Source organism: Sapajus apella, unplaced genomic scaffold, assembly GCF_009761245.1.
Source record: "Sapajus apella isolate SASKATOON/1434 unplaced genomic scaffold, GSC_monkey_1.0 scaffold15, whole genome shotgun sequence".
In the NCBI taxonomy this organism is placed as follows: Eukaryota; Metazoa; Chordata; class Mammalia; order Primates; family Cebidae; genus Sapajus; species Sapajus apella.
In genome coordinates this window covers 11,162,024-11,187,127 of record NW_022436955.1, presented here as the reverse complement: position 1 = coordinate 11,187,127, position 25,104 = coordinate 11,162,024, and the positions used below count along the sequence as shown (strand labels likewise).

At 42.9% G+C, this 25,104-nt stretch overlaps 1 protein-coding gene across 1 annotated transcript in view; it reads right to left on the bottom strand.

Annotated features, from left to right (window-relative positions):
* The window catches only part of CTCF (CCCTC-binding factor), a 77,588-nt gene that overhangs the window by 16,218 nt on the left and 36,266 nt on the right, over window positions 1-25,104 (bottom strand). The window contains exons 3-7 of the mRNA XM_032283736.1: window positions 15,435-16,224; window positions 14,928-15,098; window positions 9,512-9,645; window positions 4,009-4,129; window positions 3,248-3,397 (exon numbers count right to left, since the gene is read on the bottom strand). Coding sequence (XP_032139627.1) covers window positions 3,248-3,397; window positions 4,009-4,129; window positions 9,512-9,645; window positions 14,928-15,098; window positions 15,435-16,215 — 1,357 coding nt within the window. The 5' untranslated portion in view covers window positions 16,216-16,224. The remainder of the gene's footprint in view (window positions 1-3,247; window positions 3,398-4,008; window positions 4,130-9,511; window positions 9,646-14,927; window positions 15,099-15,434; window positions 16,225-25,104) is intronic.

Below are 25,104 nucleotides of genomic sequence, written 5' to 3'. Positions count from 1 at the left end.
ATCCCAACACTTTGGGAGGCCAAGGTGGTTGGATCATCTGAGGTCCGAAGTTCAAGACCGGCCTGGCCGACATGGTGAAACTCCATCTCTACTAAAATATACAAAATAAAATTAGCCAGGCATGGTAGTGTTTGCCTATAATACCAGCTACTCAGGAGGCTGAGGCAGGAGAATCACTTGAACCTGGGAGACAGAGGCTGCAGTCAGCTGAGACTGCACCACTGCACTCCAGCCTCACTGCACAAGAGGGAAACTCCATCACCACAAAAAAAAAAAAAAAAAAAAAAAAAAAAGTGAAAGTAGGGTGCCCAACTCTATATAGGAAGCACCAAACATTGTAAAATGAACTTGCTCATTCATAAAGAAGAACTGGAGCATATCTGACAAGAACAAACAGCTGCAATGGCCAGGAGCAGTGAGGGCCCTACATTTGAGATGACGAATTTATATATATACAATATTACAACTTTTATTAATTGAGGTGATATCCCACCAAACTTTTAAAGAGAGCCAATTATTGGGAGTAGATAGGAGGTAAGGGAGAGGATGGCTCTCATTTTTTATTTGTTACTCATGTTTATTAGTGTGAAGTCTGGCCTGCTTTAAAAGAGGAAAAGCAAACTATTTTAGAATTGGCTTTTATTTTTTTGGGGAGTGGGCAGAATCACTCTGTCACTTAGGCTGGAGTGCAGTGGCATGATCTCAGCTCACTGCAACCTCCACCCCCTCCCCCAGGTTCAAGGGATTCTCCTGCCTCAGACTCCAGAGTAGTTGGAACTAAAGGCGCAAGCCACCACACCCAGCTAATTTTTGTATTTTTAGTAGAGACAGGGTTTCACCATGTTGGCCAGGATGGTCTTGAAGTCCTGACCTGAGGTGATCCACTGGCTTCCGCCTCCCTAAGTGCTGGGATTACAAACATGAGCCACTGTGCCTGGCCAGCTTTTTTTCTTTTTTTTCTTTTGAGACAGTGTCTTGTGCTCAGTCACCCAGACTGGAGTGCAGTGTCGAGATGTCGGCTCACTGCAACCTCCGCCTCCAGGATTCAAGGGATTCTCCTGGGACTACAGGCGTGTACCACCACGTCCGGCTAATGTTTAAGAATCTTGCTCCACTGCCTAGACTGAAGTGTAGTGACACGCTCTCATTCACTGCAACCTCCACCTCCCAGTTTCAAGCAATTCTTTTGCCTCGGTCTCCATAGTGGTTGGGATTACAGGCACTTGCCACCATGCCCAACTTATTTTTGTATTTCTTTAGTAGAAGATGAGGTTTCACCATGTTGGCCAGGCTGGTCTTGAACTCCTGACATCAAGTGATCCACCAACTTCAGCCTCCTTAAGTGTTGGAATTACAGGCGTGAGCCACTGCACCCAGCCCCCCACACTTTTTTTTTTTTTTTTTTGAGACGGAGTCTTGTTCTGTTGCCCAGGCTAAAGTACAGTGGCACAATCTCGGCTCACTGCAACCTATGCCTCCTGGGTTCAAGTGGTTCTCCTGCCTCGGACTCCTGAGTAGCTGGGATTAAAGGCATGTGCCACCATGCCTGGCTAACCTTTGTATTTTTAGAAAAGACTTGGTTTCACCATGTTGGCCATTCTAGTCTCGAACTCCTGGCCTCAAATGATCCGCCTGCCTTGGCCTCCCAAAATGCTGGGATTACAGGCACAAGCCACCATACCTGGCCAATAACTATTATTTCATAGCTCATACGCAATTAAGTGCCTCATAAAGAGCTCATTATATAGAATCTAAGAAGTATCATGTGAATATAAAACACCCAAGGTTTTATCTGCGTCACAGTGAGTAATTTTTAAAAATGGGATAATTCAGACAGTAGCCTGATGGTTCACACACACTACATGGGAGGCATCACTGGGTTAGATTTTAGTTTCTATGTGACACAAATGTAAAATTCTTTCTTTCTTTCTTTCTTTTTTTTTTTTTTGAGAACAGAGCCTCAGGAAATATTTAATTTCTAACACAAAGCTCCTAATAGCTGACTAGAGCGAATGTGTGACTCACAGGTCTTACGTGGAGCCCAAGTCCTTTATTTCAAACTCATGGTTTCATCTTCAAAATATATGTGACATTGGCCAGGCACGGTGGCTCACATGAGGTCAGGAGTTCGAGACTAGCCTGGCCAACATGGTGTAACCCTGTTTCGACTAAAACTACAAAATTAGCTGGGCATGGTGGCAAGAGCCTGTAATCCCAATTACTCAGGAGGCTGAGGCAGGAAAATCGCTTGAATCCGGGGGGGTGCAGGTTGCAGTGAGCCAAGACTGCGCCACTGCACTCCAGTCTGGCCACAGAGCGAGACTCCCGTCTCGAGGGGTGGGGGAGGGGAGCAGCTAAATTTCATAAAGTTTCCTCAAAACTCTTTTGAGTAAAACCAATGCTGCAGTAAGACAGGCCATGTTTATGTTGGGGCTGGGCAGCCTGCTGCTATGGCCTGGGTAACTTGTACACACCCTAGTGTGAGAAGCAGCTGAGGAGGACTCGAGAGAACTTAGCTTGGTTTTGCCACCCAGAAGCTGTGTTGCAAAGCTTTGGTAAAGACAGTTCTCTGAGCCTTAGGCTTATCACCTATAAAATCAGAGTAAGATAAGCCTTCATTACTTCATATGGTTGTTTTGAAGATCAATGAGCAAATGAAGTAAAATAAAATATGCAAACTATAACAATGTAACTAATAAATGTACAACGGACAATATTATTTCTGTTTTGAATAAGAAAAACACAGCAGGCAATCCAAGTGACTATCTTTCAGTATCAGTTACACTAAATGTTATTAATAAACTGTTCTATGTAAACTCTAGTTTATGCACAGAAATAGTTACCACTAAACCAATAAAACACTTGTTACTTAGAGAAAGTATAAATGTTCTCAGAAATAAAATAAAATAGATTGACCTGAGTTTGAATCACACTGTTACTTCCCTATGTGGGGAAGGAAGGCTACTAATTAAAGGTGTACTCTGATTCCTCCCATCACAGCTCCCATTAATTTATAGATGAGTTTTATTCAGGACAGAATCTTGTGGCCTGACTGCAGTAAGAAAAACAGGTAAGAAGGAGGGAAAAAAAAAAAAAAAATAGCAGCTAAGCAATGGCTTTACTGACAGGCCGTTCCTATATATAATATTTGTGAGAGTCAGAAGGTAAAGTTATTTATGATCCCCATATTTTGAAATATAAATCCTTCAAAACATTTTTTTCACTTGTCACTAGTTAATCTACTTACCCAAATCACTTTTTCGGGCTATGACTGTGTCACAGTGGGGACAGTGAAATTTGGCCACATTTTCTGTGTGCTTCTGTAAAATGTGCATCTTCATGGTACCACTTTGGGTAAATCGAGCATGACAAATATAACATTCATAAGGCTTTTCCCCTTTAAAGACAATACAGAACACATGAAATGAAATTAACACTGTAATGGGAAGGTAACTCAGGTAGCAGATATGCTACACCACAGAGATTCTACAGGTCTTAGGAAGGCTGAGGCTCAGTCCCAGTGCCCTGATCACATCTATCTTCAGATATGGCGAAGTCCTGAATTGCTGCTGGCCCTGGCCACCTCTGCTCTACCCAGCTCTGCTACAAAATCCTCCAAATTACAGCAATGCTTTTGGGGAGACTGAATGGAGAACCCACAAGTTTTTCTTTTTAGAAAAAGACAATACTCAGGAAAACTGAATAAGGTGGGTTAGGAAATCTATCTAGACTTTTAAAGTCGATTTTAACTTCATTTCTCCTTTAAAAAGTATTATTTTCATGTTGTAGGCAGATTCCAGTTGAACAAAACAAAGGTACTATTCTCTAACATATTTTCAGAACAATGAATTTACAGGATATGCCAGAGAGGCATTCATCAATTCCACACTACTTTCATGCCAGTCTTCCAGTCTCGTAAACAATGGGGGGCACACATGGGTCCACAGGGTCCCATGGGATTCACTGAAAAGCAGCTCATTAACACGATAAGGAAAGGAGAAGTCCTACCTGAATGGGTTCTCATGTGCCTTTTCAGCTTGTATGTGTCCCTGCTGGCATAACTGCACAAACTGCACTGAAATGGACGCTCTCCAGTATGAGAGCGAATATGACGTTTTAATTTGCTGACCTGAAACACGAAAGCAACCAAACTTTACACTTCTGGTAACACAGTCTGTAACATGAGCACTGTAGGTTAGGCACAAAAGCTTAGTTTTGGGGCACTGAAGTACAGAATATAGAAGTCTAAAAAATAATCTTCCCTCTTCATTATTTGTAAACTTTGCTTCTTGAATCCATATCATTATCTAAGAGAAGTGGAAATGAATTCGGGTGTAGATGAGTCAAGACTGGTCATTACTTGGGAGACCAAGGTGGGCAGATCATCTGAGGTCAGGAGTTCGAGACCAGCCTGGCGAATGTGGTGAAACCCCTATCTCTACTAAAAATACAAAAATTAGCCAGGCATGGTGGCAAAAATCCCAGCTACTCGGGAGGCTGAGGCTAGAGAATTGCTTGAACCCAGGTGGTGGAGGCTGCAGTGAGCCAAGATCATGCCATTGCACTCCAGCCTGGGCAACAAGAGGGAAACTGTCTCAAAAAAAAAAAAAAAAAAAAACACCAAAAACATTGGTCACTACTAATAATTGTTTAAGCTGGGTGGTAGGCACATGAGAACATATTACATTCTTTACTACATGTTTAAAATTTTCCATAGATTTAAAATAATCCATGCCTATTTACAGATCAATTTTTTCCAAATCCTGAATCTGAGTTATTGAGTACGTTTTAATTCCAGTCATCCTCTTTTCCTATCATTAGCATTTCCTAGATAAGCCAGGCTGGAGCGGCCTCTCATCTATCATCCTCACCATTATCCATGCTTTTAGTCCCCTGCTAGGTATCTTACACTAAAACAGTGATTTTCAAACTTGATTCTACCAACTGCTTTGAGGGCACCTGTAATCCCAGCACTTTGGCAGGCCAAGGCGTGTGGATCACTCGAGGTCAGGAGTTCGAGACCAGCCTGGGCAACATGGCAAAACTGTCTCTACAAAAAATACAAAAATTAGATGGGCATGGTAGCACATGCTTGTAGTCCCAGCTATATGAGGAGCAGCTGAGGTGGGAGGATCACCCAAGCCCGGGAGATTAAGGCTACAGTGAGCCGTGATCACGCCACTACACTCCAGCCTGGGTGACAGAGAGACCTTGTCCCCCATGCAACTCCCACCCTAAAGTGCTTTGAACATTCACTAACGTTTCCATGATTGTTTCAAAACATTTAAAAGGCATTCCAATTTTAAGAAAAAAACTGCACTCATATGTGGTTTTTGTTCTTTTTTTTTGAGAGTTCTGCTCTTGTTGCCCAGGCTGGAATTCAACGGTGGCACGAGCTTGGCTCACCAAAACCTCCACCTCCCGGGTTCAAGCGATTCTCCTGCCTTAGCCTCCTGAGGAGCTGAGATTACAGGCATGCGCCACCACGCCCTGCTAACTTTGTATTTTTGGTAGAGACAGGATTTCTCCATGTTGGTTAGGCTGGTTTCGAACTCTCAACCTCAGGTGATCTGCCTGCCTCAGCTTCCCAAAGCACTGGGATTACAGGTGTGAGCCACAGCACCCGGCTTTTTTTTTTTTTTTTTGAGACAAAGTCTCACTCTGCTACCCAGGCTGGAGTGCAGTGGTGGCACAATCTTGGCTCACTGCAACCAATGACTCCCAGGTTCAAGCAGTTCTCCTGCCTCTGCCTCCCACATAGCTAGGACTACATGTGCCCACCACCATGGCTAATTTTTGTGTTTTTAGTAGAGATGGGGTTTCATCAAGTTGGCCAGGCTGGTCTCGAATTCCTAACCTCAGGTGATCCACCCGCTTCAGCGTCCCCAAGTACTGGGATGACAGGCGTGAGCCACCACACCCAGCCACACTCATAAGTTTTACATACCAAGTTTTCACAGACACAAGTCGTTAACTATCCTAACAGCACTACTAGTTCTCTTCCCTCAAGATTTCCCTGTGTATAACCTGTTAACTTCTATGTGCACCAGAACCTACTCTGTTCCAATGAGCTATCTATCTATTCCTGCTGCAAAATCATTTGTTCCAATGAGCTATCTATTCCTGCTGCAAAATCACACTGGCTTCATTTACTACAGTTTATAAAATACAATGGCATAAGCCCCTCATTCTATTTTCAAATTTTTCTTAGTCATTCACATTTATTCTTCCAGTTCAAAGTCAGAATCAACTTGTAATGCTTCTTCATTTATTCATGTCCTTTGGAAAAGTTTCTGAGGTTTTCCTCACATAGATTTCATAGATACTGTTTTTGGTTGTTCAGTTTATCCTTAAGTTGTTTCACTGCTATTAGAATTTGAACCATTTCTTTTTCTTTTTTGTTTCTGATAGACTCTCGCTCTGTCACCCAGGCTGGAGTGCTATGGTGAGATCTCAGCTCACTGTAACCTCAACCTCCCGGGTTCAAGTGATTCCCCTGACTCAGCCTCCTGAGTAGCTGGGATTACAGGCACCTGCCACCATGCCTGGCTAATTTTTGCATTTTTTTTTTTTTTTATTTTTTTTTGAGACGGAGTTTCACGCATGTTACCCAGGCTGGAGTGTAATGGCGCGATCTCGGCTCACCGCAACCTCCGCCTCCTGGGTTCAGGCAATTCTCCTGCCTCAGCTTCCTGAGTAGCTGGGATTACAGGCGCGCACCACCATGCCCAGCTAATTTTTGTATTTTTTTAGTAGAGACGGGGTTTCACCATGGTGACCAGGATGGTCTCGATCTCTTGACCTCGTGATCCACCCGTCTCGGCCTCCCAAAGTGCTGGGATTACAGGCTTGAGCCACCGCGCCCGGCCTAATTTTTGCATTTTTAGTAGACACGGGGTTTCACCATGTTGGCCAGGCTGATCTCGAACTCCTGACCTCTTGATCCACCTGCCTAAGCCTCCCAAAGTGTGGGGATTACAGGCATGAGCCACCATACCAGGCTGAATTTGAACCATTTCATATCTTCCTATCACTACTATAGTTACTGACTTCTGTATGCTCATCTTGTATCTGGCCAGCAAACTGAACTCTTATTGCTCTAAGTGTTTTGGCTCTGATACTCTTAAGAGTTTCTCTGTAAGCAAATCTTTCTGCAAGAAATGACAGTTTTATCTTTCCATTAATAATTCATTTCTGGCCGGGCGCGGTGGCTCAAGCCTGTAATCCCAGCACTTTGGGAGGCCGAGGCGGGTGGATCACGAGGTCAAGAGATCGAGACCATACTGATCAACATGGTGAAACCCCATCTCTACTAAAACTACAAAAAATTAGCTGGGCATGGTGGCGCGTGCCTGTAATCCCAGCTACTCAGGAGGCTGAGGCAGGAGAATTGCCTGAACCCAGGAGGTGGAGGTTGCGGTGAGCCGAGATCGCACCATTGCACTCCAGCCTGGGTAACAAGAGCGAAACTCCGTCTCATCTAAAAAAAAAAAAAAAAAAAAAAAAAAATTCATTTCTTACTTTATTCTATCAGCTAGGATTTCCAGTACAATGCTGAAACAGTAAAACAGTAACATTAAGAATGAATCTCACCATAGTCCAGATTTTAATGGAAATACTTTCTATGTTTCAGAATTAATTAGGATGAGTTTCTTATACATTTCTGGTATATATGCATCTTTCTTTTTTGAGGCGGAGTGTCAGTGATTGCCCAGGATGGAGTACAGTGGCATGCTCTTGCCTCAATGCAACCTACACCTCCCAGGTTCAAGTGATCCTCCTGCCTCAGCCTCCTGAGTAGCTGAGACTACAAGCACACATCACTATGCCCAGCTAATTTTTGTATTTTTAGTAGAGATGGGGTTTCACCATGCTGGCCAGGCTGGTCTCGAACTCCTGACCTCAGGTGATTTGCCCACCTGAGCCTCCTAAAGTACTACGATTACAAGTGTGAGATACTGCACCCGATCTATACGCATCATATTAAAGAAGTTTTATCCTGCACTTAACTTGCTAGGACACTAAACAGTAATTAATGATTATTGAATTTTAGCTCCCCTCTACAGAAATAATTGTATGTTTCTTCCTCAAACCTTCAATGTAATATACATTAGTAATTTCCTAATGATAAACTATGCTTGTGTTTTAGATATATTCAATATCTCTCTTTTTTTTTTTTTTGAGATGGAGTTTCGCTCTTGTTTTGTTACCCGGGCTGGAGTGCAATGGCGCGATCTCGGCTCACCGCAACCTCTGCCTCCTGGGTTCAGGCAATTCTCCTGCCTCAGCCTCCTGAGTAGCTGAGATTACAGGTACGTGCCACCATGCCCAGCTAATTTTTTGTATTTTTAGTAGAGACGGGGTTTCACCATATTGACCAGGATGGTCTCGATCTCTTGACCTCGTGATCCACCCGCCTCGGCCTCCCAGAGTGCTGGGATTACAGGCTTGAGCCACTGCGCCCAGATTTTTTTTTTTTTTTTTTTAAGAACACATTACTAAATTAGGTTGGCTCACTGGCTAATAATTTCATTTAGAATTTTTGCTTCTCTTTAAGAATAACTTTTCTTTTTGGTAGTTTTCTTACCCAGTTTTGGTAACAGAGTAGCTTCAAATAATAAAATTGATAAGCCTACCATTTAAAAATGCTCTGGGTACAGTTTTTTCAAAGTTTGGTAGAATTTGCCTGTACTAACATGTGAAACTGGTATCTTTTTTTTTTTTTTTTTAGACAGAGTTTCACTTTTATTGCCCACGCTGGAGTGCAGTGGCAAAGATTTGGCTCACTGCAACCTCCATCTCCCAGGTTCAAGCAATCTCTTGCCTCAGCCTCCTGAGTAGCTGGGATTACAAGCATGCGCCACCATGCCAATTTTACATTTTTCAGTAGAGACAGGGTTTCTCCATGTTGGTCAGGCTGGTCTTGAACTCCCAACCTCAGGTGATCTATCCTCCTTGGCCTCCGAAAGTACTGGGATTATAGGTGTGAGCCACCACATGTGGCCAGAAACTGGTACTTTTTTTTTTTGTTTTAGAAGGAGTCTTGCTCTGTTGCCCAGGCTGGAGTGCATTGGCATGATATTGGCTCACTGCAACCTCCACCTCCCAGATTGAGGCAATTCTCTGCCCTAACCTCCCGAGTAGCTGGGATTACAGGTGCCTGCCAACATGCCTGGCTATTTTTTTTGTATTTTTAGTAAAGACAGGATTTCACTATCTTGGCAAGGCTGGTCCTTGAACTCCTGAGTTTGTGATCCACCTGCCTTGGTCTCCCAAAGCGCTGGGATTACAGGTGTGAGCCACCGCACCCAGTCTGGTACTCTTTTTATCAGGTAAATCTTTCCTACTCATCTCATCATAAGCTTTTTGGGGGAGGGTGTTGTGTGGGACTGTCAAGAATTTACTAATATTTTTCGAACTTATCTTAAGTCAGTTTGGGTAGTTAGAGCCTTGTACTGAAATAAATCATGGTCTGCCTAAGAGATATACCAACAAAAAGCTCAACACTCACTTCTACACTGGCGTAATCACACATGGAACACTTGAATGGCTTCTCGTGGGTGTGTTTATAACGACGATGCCGAACCAATTCTCCACTGGTCACAAAGGCCATGTCACAGTCTGGGCACTTGTGAGGACGAGTACCTAGAGAAAAGATGGAATAACACGAAGAGCAAGATCAAGAGAACAGTTAATGACAGAGTTCAATGTGTGGCACAGAATTGTTGTGTGACTGGACCCTAGTCATCCCATCAACTGCACTGAGTTGAAAGTAGTTCCAAAAGCTTTGGGAGGCCCTCGATGAATTTATAATACTAACTCCAGGATATTAGAACACATGCCAAACATTTAGTTTCTCTTAATTACCCATCCAAATCTGCTGCCTTTGAATATAAAAACCTTCCTCTTCCTATTTTGTGAATATCCTGGTCATTATGGATTAAAAGTTAATAGAGACTAGGTTTGGTGGCTCACGCCTGTAATCCCAGAACTCTGGGGACCCAAGAGTTTGAAACCAGCCTGGGCAACATAGCAAGAGCCCATCTCTTTTAAAACACCACCACCAACAACAAAAAAAACCTTCAAGTATAGGTTAGAGAATTAATGAGTATTTGACTTGAGATCCTTTTGCAAAACAGATCTGTTCTATGACTATATAACAGAAGAGCCACTGGGCTGTCCATATTCTGAAATTTTCTTTTAAAAACACAAGCAGGCTGGGTGCAGTGGCTTACCCCAATAATGCCAGCACTTTGGGAGGCCAAAGCAGTTGGATCACCTGAGGTGGGGAGTTGGAGACCAGCCTGACCAACATGGAGAAACACTGTCTCCACTAAAAATATAAAATGAGATGGGTGTGGTGGCACATGCCTGTAATCCCAGCTACTCAGGAGGCTGAGGCAGAAGAATCGCTTGAACCCAGGAGGCGCAGGTTGTGGTGAGCTGAGATAGTGCCACTGCACTCCAGCCTGGGCAACAAAAGCGAAACTCCGTCTCTAAAATAAAACACAAGCATACAACTTGTTTTCTGTACATATCTGTCATGATAAGGGATTTCAGAGGCTTGTCACAGGCTTTACATATTACTGCCTTTTATGTGATTTAAACAAATAATTTTCAAATATCTATGTCTAATATGCTGTGATCATTCTGAATGTCAATTCATCCAATATTTAAACATTTTTATGAATAATATACGCTCTACATTTCTTGTTGTCTTTCTCTGAAGTAATCTTAGAGGCAAAACTGACAACACAATGTAGTGCTAGTTTCACAGACTAGTGACCATCTGTAATTGTGGGCAGCAGGTAAGGGGTGACAGCAAAATAGTCCCAAACACTAAAACCAAAGGAAGGCTGCCTCTGAGAACAGAATTAGGAAGAGCCACAATGTAATGAATGGAACCAGCCATCTGCAGAAATGATTCTCTTTGAGAATGAAGAAAATGCTGGAGAGAGGAAGAATGACTGGAGTACAATAAAAACTAAGCAATTCCAAGAAATGTCCGTTTGTTCATTCAATTTGCTTCTTTAGTACCACTAAGCATCCACAGTAAAGCACAGAATTCTTCCTGTGAAAAGTGTATATAGTCTGGTAATACAGATAAGTAAAATAATTAACAAGAGAATAAAAAGTAGAATCCAGTTTTCTTTTCTTTTTGAGACAGGGTCTTCCTCTGATGCTCAGCTGGAGTGCAGTGATATGATCAAGGCACACTGTGGCGTTGATTTCCCAGACTCAAGTGATCTTTCTACTTCAGCTTTTCCAGTAGCTGAGACTACAGTTTTGTAACACCACACCTGGCTTTTTTATATTTTGTAGAGATGGGGTCTTGCCATGTTGCCCAGTCTTGTTTGAAACTCCTGGGCTCAAGCAACCCTCCTGTCTCGGCCTCCCAAAATGCTGGGATTACAGGTGTGAGCCACCATGCCTGGTCTTCTTTTAGAACCAAGTAAGCTAAAAAATAAATGCCAGTGGCTTGGCACAGTGGTTCACACCTGTAATTCCTGGTGATCCAAGGCAGTTGGATCACGAGGTCGAGATTGAGAACATCTTGGCCAACGTGGTAAAACCCCGTCTCCACTAAAAATATAAAAATTACCTGGGTGTGGTGGTGGGTACCTGTAGTTCCAGCTACTTGGGTGGCTGAGGTAGGAGAATCACTTGAACCCAGGAGGCGGAGGTTGTAGTGAGCCGAGATCGCGCCACTCCACTCCGATCGGGCAACAGAGTGAGACTCTGTCTCAAAAAAAAATAACAATTAGGCTGGGCACAGTGGCTCACGCATGTAATCCCAGTACTTTGGGAGGCCAAGGTGAGCGGATCACCTGAGGTCAGGAGTTTAAGACCAGCCTGGCCAACATGGCGAGACCTCACCTCTTAAAAATAAATAAATAAAATAAATAAATAAATGCCGGTGTTTGCCTAGTACTATCCAGGGGAGAAAGAGGCCTGCCTCTGACAGACATAAGCATGGCAATCAGCAAAGAAGTGGTCACTGCTGTGGGGCAGGGATTTCCATGGCTGTATTACATGACCAGCTACATCCCTTCGCTCGAGGCCCTATCCTCTTTTTTTCCTTTTTTGACACGAAGTCTCTTGCTCTGTCACCCAGGCTGTAGTGCAGTGGCATGATTTTGGCTCACTACAATCTATGCCTTTCAGGTTGAAGCAATTCTCCTGCCTCAGCCTCCCAAGTAGCTGGGAATACAGGTACATGCCACCACACCTGGCTAATTTTTGTATTTCTAGTGGAGATGGGGTTTCACCATATTGGCCAGACTGGTCTCAAACTCCTGACCTCAAGTGATCCACCCACCTCAGCCTCCCCAGGTGTGGAGATTACAGTTATGAGCCACCATGCCCAGCCATCAAGGCCCATCTTTACCAAGTCAGCTTTCAATTGCTACAGCACTTTTTTTTTTTTTTGAAACAGAGTCTTGCTCTGTCGTCCAGGCTGGAGTGCGGTAGTGTGATCTCCAATCACTGCAACTTCTGCCTCCTGGATTCAAGTGATTCCTGTTTCAGCCTCCCGAGTAGCTGGGACTACAGGCAAGTGCCACCATGCCCAGCTAATTCTTGTATTTTTAGTGAAGACAGGGTTTCGCCACATTGGCTAGGATAGTCTTGAACTCCTGACCTGAGGTGATCCACCCGCTTCAGCCTCTCAAAGTGCTGGGATTACGGACAAGAGCCACCACGTCTGGCCAATACACGATCTTAACAGAGGTAAAGGCGCCTCCTAGAATGCAATACAACTGCATCTGGAACATAAAAAGGTGTACTTCTCACCATAAAATGATACTCTTGGTGTATCATGCATCTGCTCTTGTGAGTTTTATTGGTAGGGATCAGTCCTGCCAAATCTGCTGAGTAACCAAGACAGACTACACCTCTTATTTTCAAAGCTGGAGATTAGACAGAGAAAACCCACATCAAGGCACATCCATCTTGGGAAGTCCTGTTATGGGGCCATTTATTTATTTATTTATTTATTTATTTTGTAAGGCAGAGTCTTGCTCTGCCACCTAGGCTGGAGTGCAGTGGCACGATCCTGGCTTAATGCAACCTCTGCCTCCTGCATTCATGTGATTCTCCTGCCTTAGCCACCCAAGTAGCTGGGTTTACAGGTGTGCACCACCACACCCGGCTGACTTTGGTATTGTTAGTAGAGAGGAGGTTTTGCCATTCTGGCCAGGCTGGTCTCAAACTCCTGTCCTCAAGTGATATACTCCCATTGGCCTCCCAAAGTGCTGGGATTACCTAGTTACTTTTATTTAGTCATATGCTCCATCCTAGTGTCTTCAAAGTACCAAATAAAGCACATTATCAAGTGTCTTGGGTAGAAATTGGGGAGAAGTTAGGAAGTTACTAAGTCACTTTAATGAAGAATGCACTCATGTACAGCATACTGTTTGTGATTAACACCTACTTGATCACGGTCATCGGACAACCAGCACAACAAATCTAAAACAAAAGTTGTCATTTGAAATTTTTTTCTTTTTTAAAATTTTTTATTTTTTAAAGAGACGGGGCCTCGCTATGTTGCCCAGGCTGGAATGCAGTGGCTATACACAGGTACGATCCCACTACTGATCAGCACAAGAGTTTTGACCTGCTCCGTTTCTGACCTGGGCCAGTTCACCACTCCTTAGGCAACCTGGTGGTCCCTCACTCCTGGGAGGTCACCATGTTGATGCCGAACTTAGACCTGATCGGCATAGCACACTACAGCCCACAACTTGTCAAGCAATCCTCCCACCTCAGCCTCCCGAGTAGCTGGGACTACAGGCACGTGCCACAGTGACCAGCATCATTAGAAATTTTTAAAAGCCTAAAAAACAAAAACAGGAGTTGTGATATAAAATGAAATATAGAATATGGATAGAAGAAAGTTATTCTGCATGAAAAATCATGTGAGAAGACTTGTAGCCAAGTACCGACACTGAGATAAACGGCCCAGAAGAGCTTAAAGAGAGGTTTAGTACACAGAGTCCCTACACTTTAGAGACCTCTTGGAACCTGGCCACAGCCACCATAAGGCTAGTATCAGAATAACTGAACGGTGAATTATGTAAGGTGCTCAAACAAATGTGTGAATTGTCACAATAACGCCTTAAGTTTTCCATTCTGAAATTACTTATCTTCCTTGATGTGAAACAACCAGAAACAAAAAACGTCTTTTTATTTTGTTTTTGAGACAGAGTCTCACTCTGTCGCCCAGGCTGGAGTGCAGTGGCGCAATCTTGGCTCCCTGTAACACCTGCCTCCTGGGTTTCAAACGATTCTCCTGCCTTAGCCTCCTGAGTAGCTGGGATTACAGGCACCCGCCACCACACCTGACTAATGTTATGTGTTTCTAGTAGACAGATGGGGTTTTGCCATGTTGGCCAGGCTGGTCTCCAACTTCTGGTCTCAAGTGATCCGCCTGCCTTAGCCTCTCAAAGTGCTGGGATGACAGGCATCAGTCACTGTGCCTGGCCTTTTTTATTTTTATTTATTTTTTTAAAATAAAGGTAGGATGTCACTTCTATTTCTTTTTAAATTTTGTTTTTTAAAAGACAGGATTTCACCTGGCTGGTCTCGAACTCCTCAGGTGATCCACCTGCCTCGGCCTCCCAAAGTGCTGGGATTACAGGTGTGAGCTACCATGCCAGGCAGTCACTTCTATTTCTAATATTCTTCCTCATATTGCTTGAGACATTTTTAAAGAAATAGGGTGTTGTTACTTTTCATTAAATTTTCTTTACATTTGTCTATAATAACTAAGTCCAAGAGTTTACAATAAAATCAAGATTACAAAAAGGACATCATAAAAAATTATAAAAACTTTCTTTAAATTCTCGCTAGAGTCAGCTTGAATGATACTAAAAAGCCAAGTCTGAACATTTGCTGTTGTAGTCCCCAACATTCTCATCCAGCAGCACCTGTGTGTGTGTTAAGGTGATTCCTCAGGAGGGTGACTGTTCTGAATGCCCTGCCGCAGAGATGGCACTTGTGTGGTCTCTCATCAGTGTGGCTTTTCATGTGACGATCCAAATTTGAACGCCGTGGACATGTGTAACTGCAAAGCTCACACTGGAATGTCTTCTTTACACCTATATGCAAAATAAAACACTTATTTGCTGCAGAGTTTCAAAGTGTTAAGATTAATCCTTATCTTAAATTTCTACAAATATATTTTATTAGTTTTTAATAACAAAACCAATATAAGTTATATTAAGTCATAATTCTCATGTTACTAATACATTTACTTCTTCTTTAGAATTAAAAGAAGAGCACTCAATCTGGAAAAAACTTCTTTTAGACTGGTTTTAAAAAGCGGTACCCACATAACAACCTTTTACAAATACGGTTAATATAAAACAATGTGCATGTGCACTATGCTTATCCCAAAATGGTTTTATAAAACCACTATGATAAACTTGTTTTACCTTTCTTTTTAATTTTTGTTGGCTTTGGAGGCTTCATATTACCAACCACTTTCTCTGCATTAACCTCTGATAGCAGACCCTCCTGCTGTTCTTCCTCAAAATCATAGACAGACACATCCACATCTTTGCCCTCCTCTGTGTAACGCAGTTTGCTCTTTTTGGTTTTCTTTGTTTTTTTGGCTGGTGGCTGATAGTCTGGGTCTTTTTGCCAACTAGGATCTTCCTGGGGTGGAAGTTCCCCTTGTTCTAGTGTCTCCACCTCTCCATTGGCCCCCACTTTAACCACCTGAAAACCTTCAGGCAAGGGTAAGGTGTGGCATATCATGGGTTCACTTTCCGCAAGGCCCTCTTTAGACACTTCATTCTCATAAGCCCCCTGGAGTTCTTCTACTGAAGTAGTAGCAACAGGTACAGTCACAGGAACAGGTACTTGAACAAGCTGAAGCTCTCCTATGTTTATGGGCTGTTCCTCCATATTTACAACCTGTAAAGTTATAATCTGGGTATCGTCCACAGCAGCCTCTGCTTCTGGAGCCACTGTACCCTCCATTACTTCAGTCTTCATCTGAAGAAGGGTGGGGTCCAGCTGTTCCATCATTACCATCTGTACACTGCTGTTGACATCCTGGACCACCTCACCCCCATCCGTCTGGTTCTGGGGTAGGTGGCAGGCATCTTCTTCCTGGCCCCCTTCCCGGCGTCTCTGGTAAGTCTTTCTCTCTTTTCCTTTAATAAAAGTTTCGGACTCCTCCACAATGGCTTCGACCGCCTCACCTTCCATTTCCCCTTCCTTTATTAAGGGAGAATACAGATTGTTATGTAAAGCAAAGCACGTCTAAATAAAAACATACATTTTAAAACAAAAAGACCATGGTGAATGAATCAGGCATCAATGGTTAATATTTAAAAAGACACAACAAACATTATGTGCCTCTTGATGGAAGAAAAAACCACTACCTATAAAGCAATCTTGTCAAACAAACCCAAAACCTCTGAAACCAATCAAGTCTCTAGCTCCAACCCCAATTAACAGAAAATTGGTGACTGAGGGTGTTAAATTACAGTACAGGGATTAAGTCAGTGATATCCATACTGAGGGAAACACTGCAAGACTATACTCAGTTTCTTCTGCAAATCAATAACCAGAAGAATGTAAGGGAAGATTGGAGGCAGAACCAGTAGATCACTGGTTCTCAGCCTGGGGTGACTTGCCTCTAGGAACATCTGGCTAAGACATTTTTGGTTGTTCCTACTGGGCTGGGATGTACTACTGATATCTAGTGGGTGGAGGCTAGAAATGCTATTAAGCATCCTCCAAGGCACAGGTCAGTTCTCCACCACAAAGAACTATCAGGCTCAAGATGTCAAGAGCACTGCGGATGAGAAACTCTGATGTAGAGAAAAGAGTCTTAAGAGACAGTAATCAATCACAATGAATGAATCTTCTTTGGATCCTGATTCAAACCAATAAATGGTGAAAAAAAATGTGACACAAGACAATTAGAAATTTCAACTGGATATCCGATGATATTAAAGAATCACTAACAAAACTAGTTTAAATCTTACACATGTAGTGGGGAAGACATTGGTCAAATGACATAAAATTTCAGTCAGTGGGCATAAGTTCAAGAGATCTGTTGTATAACATCATGATTATAGTTAATAATAACGTATACCTGAAGATAATTGAAAGTTGATTTTTTTTTTTTTTTTTTTTTTTTGAGATGGGGTTTCACTCATGTTACCCAGGCTGGAGTGCAATGGCGCGATCTCGGCTCACCGCAACCTCCGCCTCCTGGGTTCAGGCAATTCTCCTGCCTCAGCCTCCTGATAGCTGGGATTACAGGCACGCACCACCATGCCCAGCTAATTTTTTTTTTTTTTTTATATTTTTAGTAGAGACGGGGTTTCACCATGTTGACCAGGATGGTCTCGATCTCTTGACCTCGTGATCCACCCGCCTCGGCCTCTCAAAGTGCTGGGATTACAGGCTTGAGCCACCGCGCCCAGCCTGAAAGTTGATTTTTAAGTGTTCTCATCACAAAAAATGACACCGATGTGAGATAATGCACATGTGAATTAGCTTAATTTTCTGCAAAGATTGGGTCTTGCCATGTTTCTAGGCAGGCCTTGAATGCCTGGGCTCAAGCAATCCTCCCACCTAGGCCTCCCAAAGTGCTGGAATTACACGTGTGAGCCACCGTGCCTGGCCCTGCCAATGTTTTATAAAAAGCTTTATTAAGGTAGACAGGCACGGTGGCTTATGCCAGTAATCCCAGCACTTTGGAAGGCCAAGGCAGACGGATCAGCTAAGGTTGGGAGTTCGAGGCCAGCCTGACCAACATGGAAAAACCCTCTTTCTACTAAAAATGCAAAATTAGCTAGGCATGGTGACACATGCTTGTAATCCCAGCTACTTGGGACGCTGGGGCAGAAGAATCACTTGAACCCAGGAGGCAGAGGTTGTGGTGAGCCAACATCAAGCTATTGCACTGCAGCCTGGGCAACAAGAGCAAAACTCCATCTCAAAAAAATAAATAAAGCTTTATTAAGGTATAATTGACATACAAAAAGCTTACATGTATTTAATGTATACATTTTGATGAATTTGGACATATGCATATATCTGTGACACTATTACTACGAAGTACTAAACGTACCTCCAAAATTTCCTTGTATTTTTGTTTTTGGTGATAAGAACATTTATCACGAGATCCATCCTCAATATAATTCAAAGTGCACAAATACCATAAGATTAACATAGGAACTATGTTGTGTAGCAGATCTCTAGAACTTATTCATCTTGCATAACTGGAACTTTATACCTACTGAGTAGCAGTTCCCCATTTTCCCCTCTCTGTCAAAGTTTTTTGAAGCCAAACTCAGAACTTAGATTTAGACTGCAATGGCCCTGCTTGTAGACACCACACAAAACTGCCCCATGTCATACCATCAACTTGGTATCTCTCCCCACAGCCCCCCAATGAGATCATGAATTTCCTGAGGATAAGAATCACATCTAACAAGTGGATTTTACTCTTTAGTACTGTGCCCAGGTTGGTAAGTACTCAATTAACACCAACCAAACGGAATAAACAATAGAAAACAGAAAACAAATCAGCCAATTCATAGTTTTTGGCTCTTAAAGTTTGTGAATGGGCCAGGCACAGCGGCTCATGCCTGTAATCCCAGCACTTTGGGAGGTCACGGCTGGTGGATCAGTTGAGGCCAGGAGTTCAAGACAAGCCTGGCTTACATGGCGAAACCCCATCTCTACTAAAAATACAAAAATTAGCCAGGCATGGTGGTACACACCTGTAATCCCAGCTACTTGAGAGGCAGAGGCATGAGAATAGCTTGAACCCTGGAGGTAAGAGGTCATAGTAAGCTGAGAACATGCCTGTGCACTCCAGCCTGCGCAAGAGTGAGACTCTGTCTCAAAAACAAAAAACAAACAAAAATCTTGTGAATGACATTACCTAAATAAGAGCAAAGTAAAGGCTGGGCATGTTGGCTCATGCCCGTAATACCAGCACTTTGGGAGGCCAAGGCAAGTGCATCACCTGAGGTCAGGAGTTGGAGACCATCCTGGCTAACATGGTAGAATCCCATATCTTAAAAAAAAAAAGAAAAAGGAAAAAAAAGAGTAAAATAGGTCAGGCCAGGCAGCATAGCAGCTCATGCCTGGAATCCCAGCACTTTGGGAGGCTGAGGATGGTGGATCACTTGAGGTCAAAAGTTCAAGACCAGCCTGGCCAACATCGTGAAACCCCATTTCTACTTTAATACAAAAGTTAGCTCAGTATGGTGATGGTCGCCTGTAATCCCAGCCAGTGCACCCCAGCCTGGGCTACAGAGCGAGACTTCATCTCTAAATAAGTAAGTAAATAAAGATAAAAATACAAAAATTAGCCAGTGTGGTAACACATGCCTGTAAATCCCAGCTACTTGGGAGGCTGAGGCAGAATTACTTGAACTGGGGAGGGGGAGGTTACAGTGAGCCAAGATTGTGCCACTGCACTGCAGCCAGAGTGACAGAGTGACACTTCATCTTAAAAAAAAAAAAAAAAAAAAAGTAAAATAGTTGTGAACAATCATCTACTTCAAGGCAATGAACTGATCTAACAAAACTCACAAGTGCATACAAACTTAGGTTACTTCAAAATTAAAATTTAGGCCAGGTGCAGTGGCTCACACCTATAATCTCAGCATTTTGGGAGGCTGAGGCAGGAGGAATCACTTGAAATCAGGAGAGCCAGACAAGCCTGGCCAACATGGTGAAACCCTGTCTCTACTAAAAATACAAAAATTAGCCAGGTGGGGTGGCACACGCCTGTAATCCCAGCTACTCGGGAGGCTGAGGCAGAACTGCTTGAACCTGAGAGGTGGAAGTTGCAGTGAATCGAGATCAGGCCACTATACTTCCTCCAACCAGAGCCGCAGAGCAAGCCTCTGTATCAAATAATAATATTAAAAATAAAATTTATAGCTAGGTGTGGTGGAATGTGCCTGTAATCCCAGCTACTTGGAAGGCTGAGGCATGAGACTCGATTGAACTGGGGAGGCAGAGATTGCAGTGAGCAGAGTGCCATTGCACTCCAGTCTGCAGTCTGGGTGACAGAGTGAAACTGTGTCTCAAAAGAAAAAAAAAAAAAAAAGTTTTGTATTTTTGGCCAAGAATACAGCTCAAACAAAGCTTTTGCTACTTCTATTAGAGACACTCTTCTCCAATTCTGTCCAGACATCTTAACGTTGTATCCATGTTAGCAGTCAGAGAAGACTCCTTATGCCAGGACCCCCTGTGAGGCAGTATAAGAACTACGGAGAGATGGGCAAGGCCTGGTCCTATATTATAGGAGTTACTCTCTAACATAAAGGACAAAATAGGTAGTACAATGGTTAAAGGTAAAATTAGGTAGGTTTGGAGAAGGATAACATAACCAGGTGTGATAGAAAAATGCTTCATAAATGTGGAATTTGAATGGAACCCTGAAACATGAACAGGACATTTAAAGGCAGAGTTTGGCAGTATCGGGGCAGAGGGTATATTCTGCAGGGGAAGAGTTTGGATTTTTGGGTAGAATAAATACATGTGGGAATTAATTATGAGTAAGAAAAAGAACCGGCTTAAAGCACAGGACAGGGCCGGGCGCAGTGGCTCAAGCCTGTAATCCCAGCACTCTGGGAGGCCGAGGAGGGTGGATCACAAGGTCAAGAGATCGAGACCATCCTGGTCAACATGGTGAAACCCCGTCTCTACTAAAAATACAAAAAATTAGCTGGGCGTGGTGGCGCGTGCCTGTAATTCCAGCTACTCAGGAGGCTGAGGCAGGAGAATTGCCTGAACCCAGGAGGCGGAGGTTGCGGTGAGCCGAGATCGCGCCATTGCACTCCAGCCTGGGTAACAAGAGCGAAACTCCGTCTCAAAAAAATAAAAAATAAAAAAAAAAAGCACAGGACAGAGGAGAGGGTAGTAAAACAAGCAAAAGATGTGCTGGTTGCCCCCAAAGTTTGGACTGTCTTGAATAAAATACAAAGAACCATACCTCAGACGCTGGCAATGGAAAACCACTTATGCTTTCTGGACAGAGAAGTAAAGATTCATTCATTTCACAAAGAACAGGACTTAATTTCCTCAAAAACGGTGTTTTGCAAAAAATGTATGTTGCAATTACCACCCCTTTTTGGCTCACAAGGCCACTCAATACCTGACCCTATGATAACCTATTTGGATTAATGTCTTGCCCTCTAGCACTTTCCCTTCAGTCAAGCTGTTTGTCTTTTTATCTGGATACAGTTCCCACTATCATCTCCCTATTTTTACTCTGTACTTTATGTCTAATCCAGTCCTTTCAGCACCAGGTTATCCTTGGCACAACAAAGGTTTCTGAGGTTCTTGTGGCCATTATTTTGCTCCGAATGTGTTTCTGATAAAATAAGGACAGTTTAGCACTTAAAATTTTCTCAAAATGGGCTGGGCACAGTGGCTCACGCCTGTCGTCCCAACACTTTGGGAGGCCGAGGCAGGCGGATCACGAGGACAAGAGATCGAGACCATCCTGGCCAACATGATGAAACCACGATTCTACTAAAAATACAAAAATTAGCTGGGCAAAGTGGTGCGTGCCTGTAGTCCCAGGTACTCGGGAGGCTGAGGCAGGAGAATTGCTTTAACAGGGGAGGTGGAGGTCACAGTGAGCCAAGTTCGTGCCACTACACTCCAGTCTGGGCGACAGAGCAAGACTCTCCCAAAAAAAAAAAAAAAAAAAAAAAAAACTCAAAATGATCTATTTTCCCAGTTGGGTGTGAAAGCTCTTTGAGGGCAAAAGCCAGGCTTGAAGCAACGTGCATTTCTGGACTGATTCAGCAAACCCCACCATCTGCCTGGAACAAAAACAAGGCTCATGGAAAACTCCTGAGGTTGTTGGGTTGACAGTTTGGTTTATTCTGCCATTACCTTCTTTCATTAGTACCTTGTTCTTAACAACCAAGAGAAAAATACTACAACATCCAATGCAAAGGCCTCTTACTATGCTGTTCCATGACAATGGGGACAAGTGTAACAAAATGTTACCACAGAAGGTGAGGATTAAAGAACATCTGCAGAATGCTTTATAACTTGCCTAAAAATTAAAAATGTCTAAGTGCTAGCATTTTTATTATCTCACTGATACTTCTGATTGTGAAAGACTAAGCATAATCTCCTAACTACAATTAATTTTATATGCTCGTACTGTTGAGACAGATTATTTTTAGGATACAAATTCTCTACACTGGCACTGTTCAACAGAAATACAATGCAAGCCACAAACAAGCCACACTATATGTAATTTTAAGTAAAAAAATTTCATATTAAAAAGTTAAAAAAAAAAAAACAGGTGAAATGAATTTTAGTAATTCATTTTACTTAGCCCAATATGTTCAAAATATCATTTCAAGGTTTAATCAATTAAAAAAATTATCGTTATATTTGAGACACAGACTCGCTCTGTTGCCCAGATCAGAGTGCAGTGGCATGATCACAGCTCACTGTAACCTCTAACTCCTGGGCTCCAGTGATCCTCCTGCCTCAGTCTCCCAAGTAGCTAGGATTACAGGTGCATGCCACCATGCTCAACTAATTTTTTTTTTTTGGCAGGGTTTTGTTTGTTGCCCAGGCTGGAGTGCAGTAGAATGGTCATGGCTCATTGCAGCCTTGACTTCCTGGGCTCAGGTGATTTTCCCACTTCAGCCTCCCAAGTAGCTGGGACTACAGGTTCATGCCAAAGCACTAACCTAATTTTTTTTGGATTTTTATCAGAGGTGTGGTCTCACCATGTTGCCCAGATTGGTCTCGAACTCTTGGGTTCAAGTGATCTGCCCGCCTCAGCCTCCCAAAGTGCTGGGATTACAAGCATAAGCCATCATTCCTGGCCTTTAATTTTTTTATTTTGTAATTTTTTTTTTTGTAGGGATGAGGTCTCACTATGTTGCCCAGGCTGGTCTTGAACTCCCAGCCTCAAGTAACTGTTCCATTGTGGACTCCCAAAGTGCTGGGATTACAGTTCTGTGTCATCATGCCCAGGAATATTTTACATTGACAGCATACCTTGATTTGAACCAGTCACACTCTAAATTCTCAACAGCAACATAAGGCTAGGGGCTACTGTACTGGACCAGCAACACCAGCATAACCTTGGAGCTTCTTAGAAACACAGAACGTCAGGTCCCACATTTGACCCACAGAATTAGATTTTGCAATTTAACATTATACTGTTTCCCCATTAAGATTTTCTTTTTTTAGTCACTCAAAACTACACAACTAAAAAAAATTTTTAAGAGAAGTTTTTCAGTCCCTAAAAAGTCCCAAAAGTTAGTATCCCTGCAAAGGAAATGATAATCCAAATGTCTGGAGTCAGGGAACAGAGAAAAAGCCCAATTTGCTTCAGAATGACATTCTCAGAAAAGGCATCAAAGAACGAAAAATTCACATGCTGTGAATGCAAATGTGGTGACCCTGCCAGAGTCACTACGTAATCCCAGACTATTTAAATATCCTCAATAATAAAACTAGCAGAGGGAAAACAATTTTTGTTGTCTCCAGGATTTTGTAGCATATAATTTGATGCTACAATCTGAAGAGGATGGAAAAAATAATCCATCTGGTCTCTGGTGTGAATTTGAAAACTTAAAATGTTAAGAATTGCTTGCAAGTAACCAAGTCCAACCAAAAAGAGGTCACAGAATCATAAACCAGGTAGAAAAAGTGGCACAAAAGAGTAAAAACTGAAACCAACAGGGCATAAGGTCCATGAAACAACAGCATCTACTCAGGTCTTAGAGCAATAGCTTCTATTTTTATAGAGAAACATCAGACACAAAGTAGCAATCCATCAGCCTCTCAATACACTGCTTAAAAATCTCAGTGCATCCCATCAAACAGTGGATCCCTCCTTTTACTTAACTTGCTTTACTTCCCTTCCAGAGGGAGTCGCCTCTGAATCAATAAGTAACCAGTACGCTGGACCAGGTCACTCTCCCTACTCCCTGGGGACTGAGCTTCTAGCTGCTTCTCCCAACACTGGCAACACTAGCAGCTCCAATCCATCTCCCTTTCTTTACTGCTTTCAAATAATCAGTTCCTCTTAGCACAAAACATACCTAACCCACTCTAATTCCTACATATTTTTTGGCTCTATCCTTGCTTGAGTTGCCCATGCCTTCTAGGTTTTGTCAAATCTTTTTCTTTGAACCAGTATTAACAAAAATAAGTTTCTATCACTCAAAGGTGTTTTCATTTACTTCCAGGATACAGTTTTTTCCTCCAGATTAAGAAAATTATCTAACATTCTGATTGTTTTCTCAGCTATTCATTTAAAAGTATATATTTTATATATATGTGTGTGTGTGTGTGAGCTCATATTATATATGGAATTTATACGTCTACATACGGCTTTGCTCTCCTATCTTTTTTTATTTGTTTTTGTTTTTGAGACAGTGTCTTACTCTGTCACCCAGGCTGGAATGCAATGGTGCGATCTTGGCTCACTGCAACCTCTGCCTCCTGGGTCCAAGTAATTGTCCTGCCTCAGCCTCCTGAGTGGCTGGGATTACAGGCACCCGCCACTATATCCAACTGATTTTTGTATTTTTAGTAGAGACGGGGTTTCCCAGTGTTAGCCAGGCTGATCTCAAACTCCTGACCTCAGGTGATCCGCCCACCTTGTCCTCCCAAAGTACTGGGATTACAGGAGTGAGCCACCATGCATGACCTGCTCTCTTATCTTAAAAATCTGTCTTTACGACTAGGTGTGATGGCTCATGCTTGTAATCCCAATACTTTGGGAGGCTGAGGTAAACCACCTGAGCCCAGGAGTTCAAGCCCAGCACAGGCAACATAGGGAGACCCCATCTCTACAAATAAATTTTTAAAAACATACATTAGCCAGGCTGGGGATGGTGGCTCACACCTGTAATCCCAGCACTTTGGGAGACTGAGGTGGGCAGATTCCTTGAGTCCAGGAACTCGAGACCAGCTTGGGCAACATAGTGAAATACGATCTCTACAAAAAATAGGCATAGTGGTGCATGCCTGTAGTCCCAGCTACTTGGGAGGATGGGGCAGGAGGATCATTTGAGCTCAGGATGCAGAGGTTACAGTGAGCTGAGATCACACCATTGCACTCCCCAG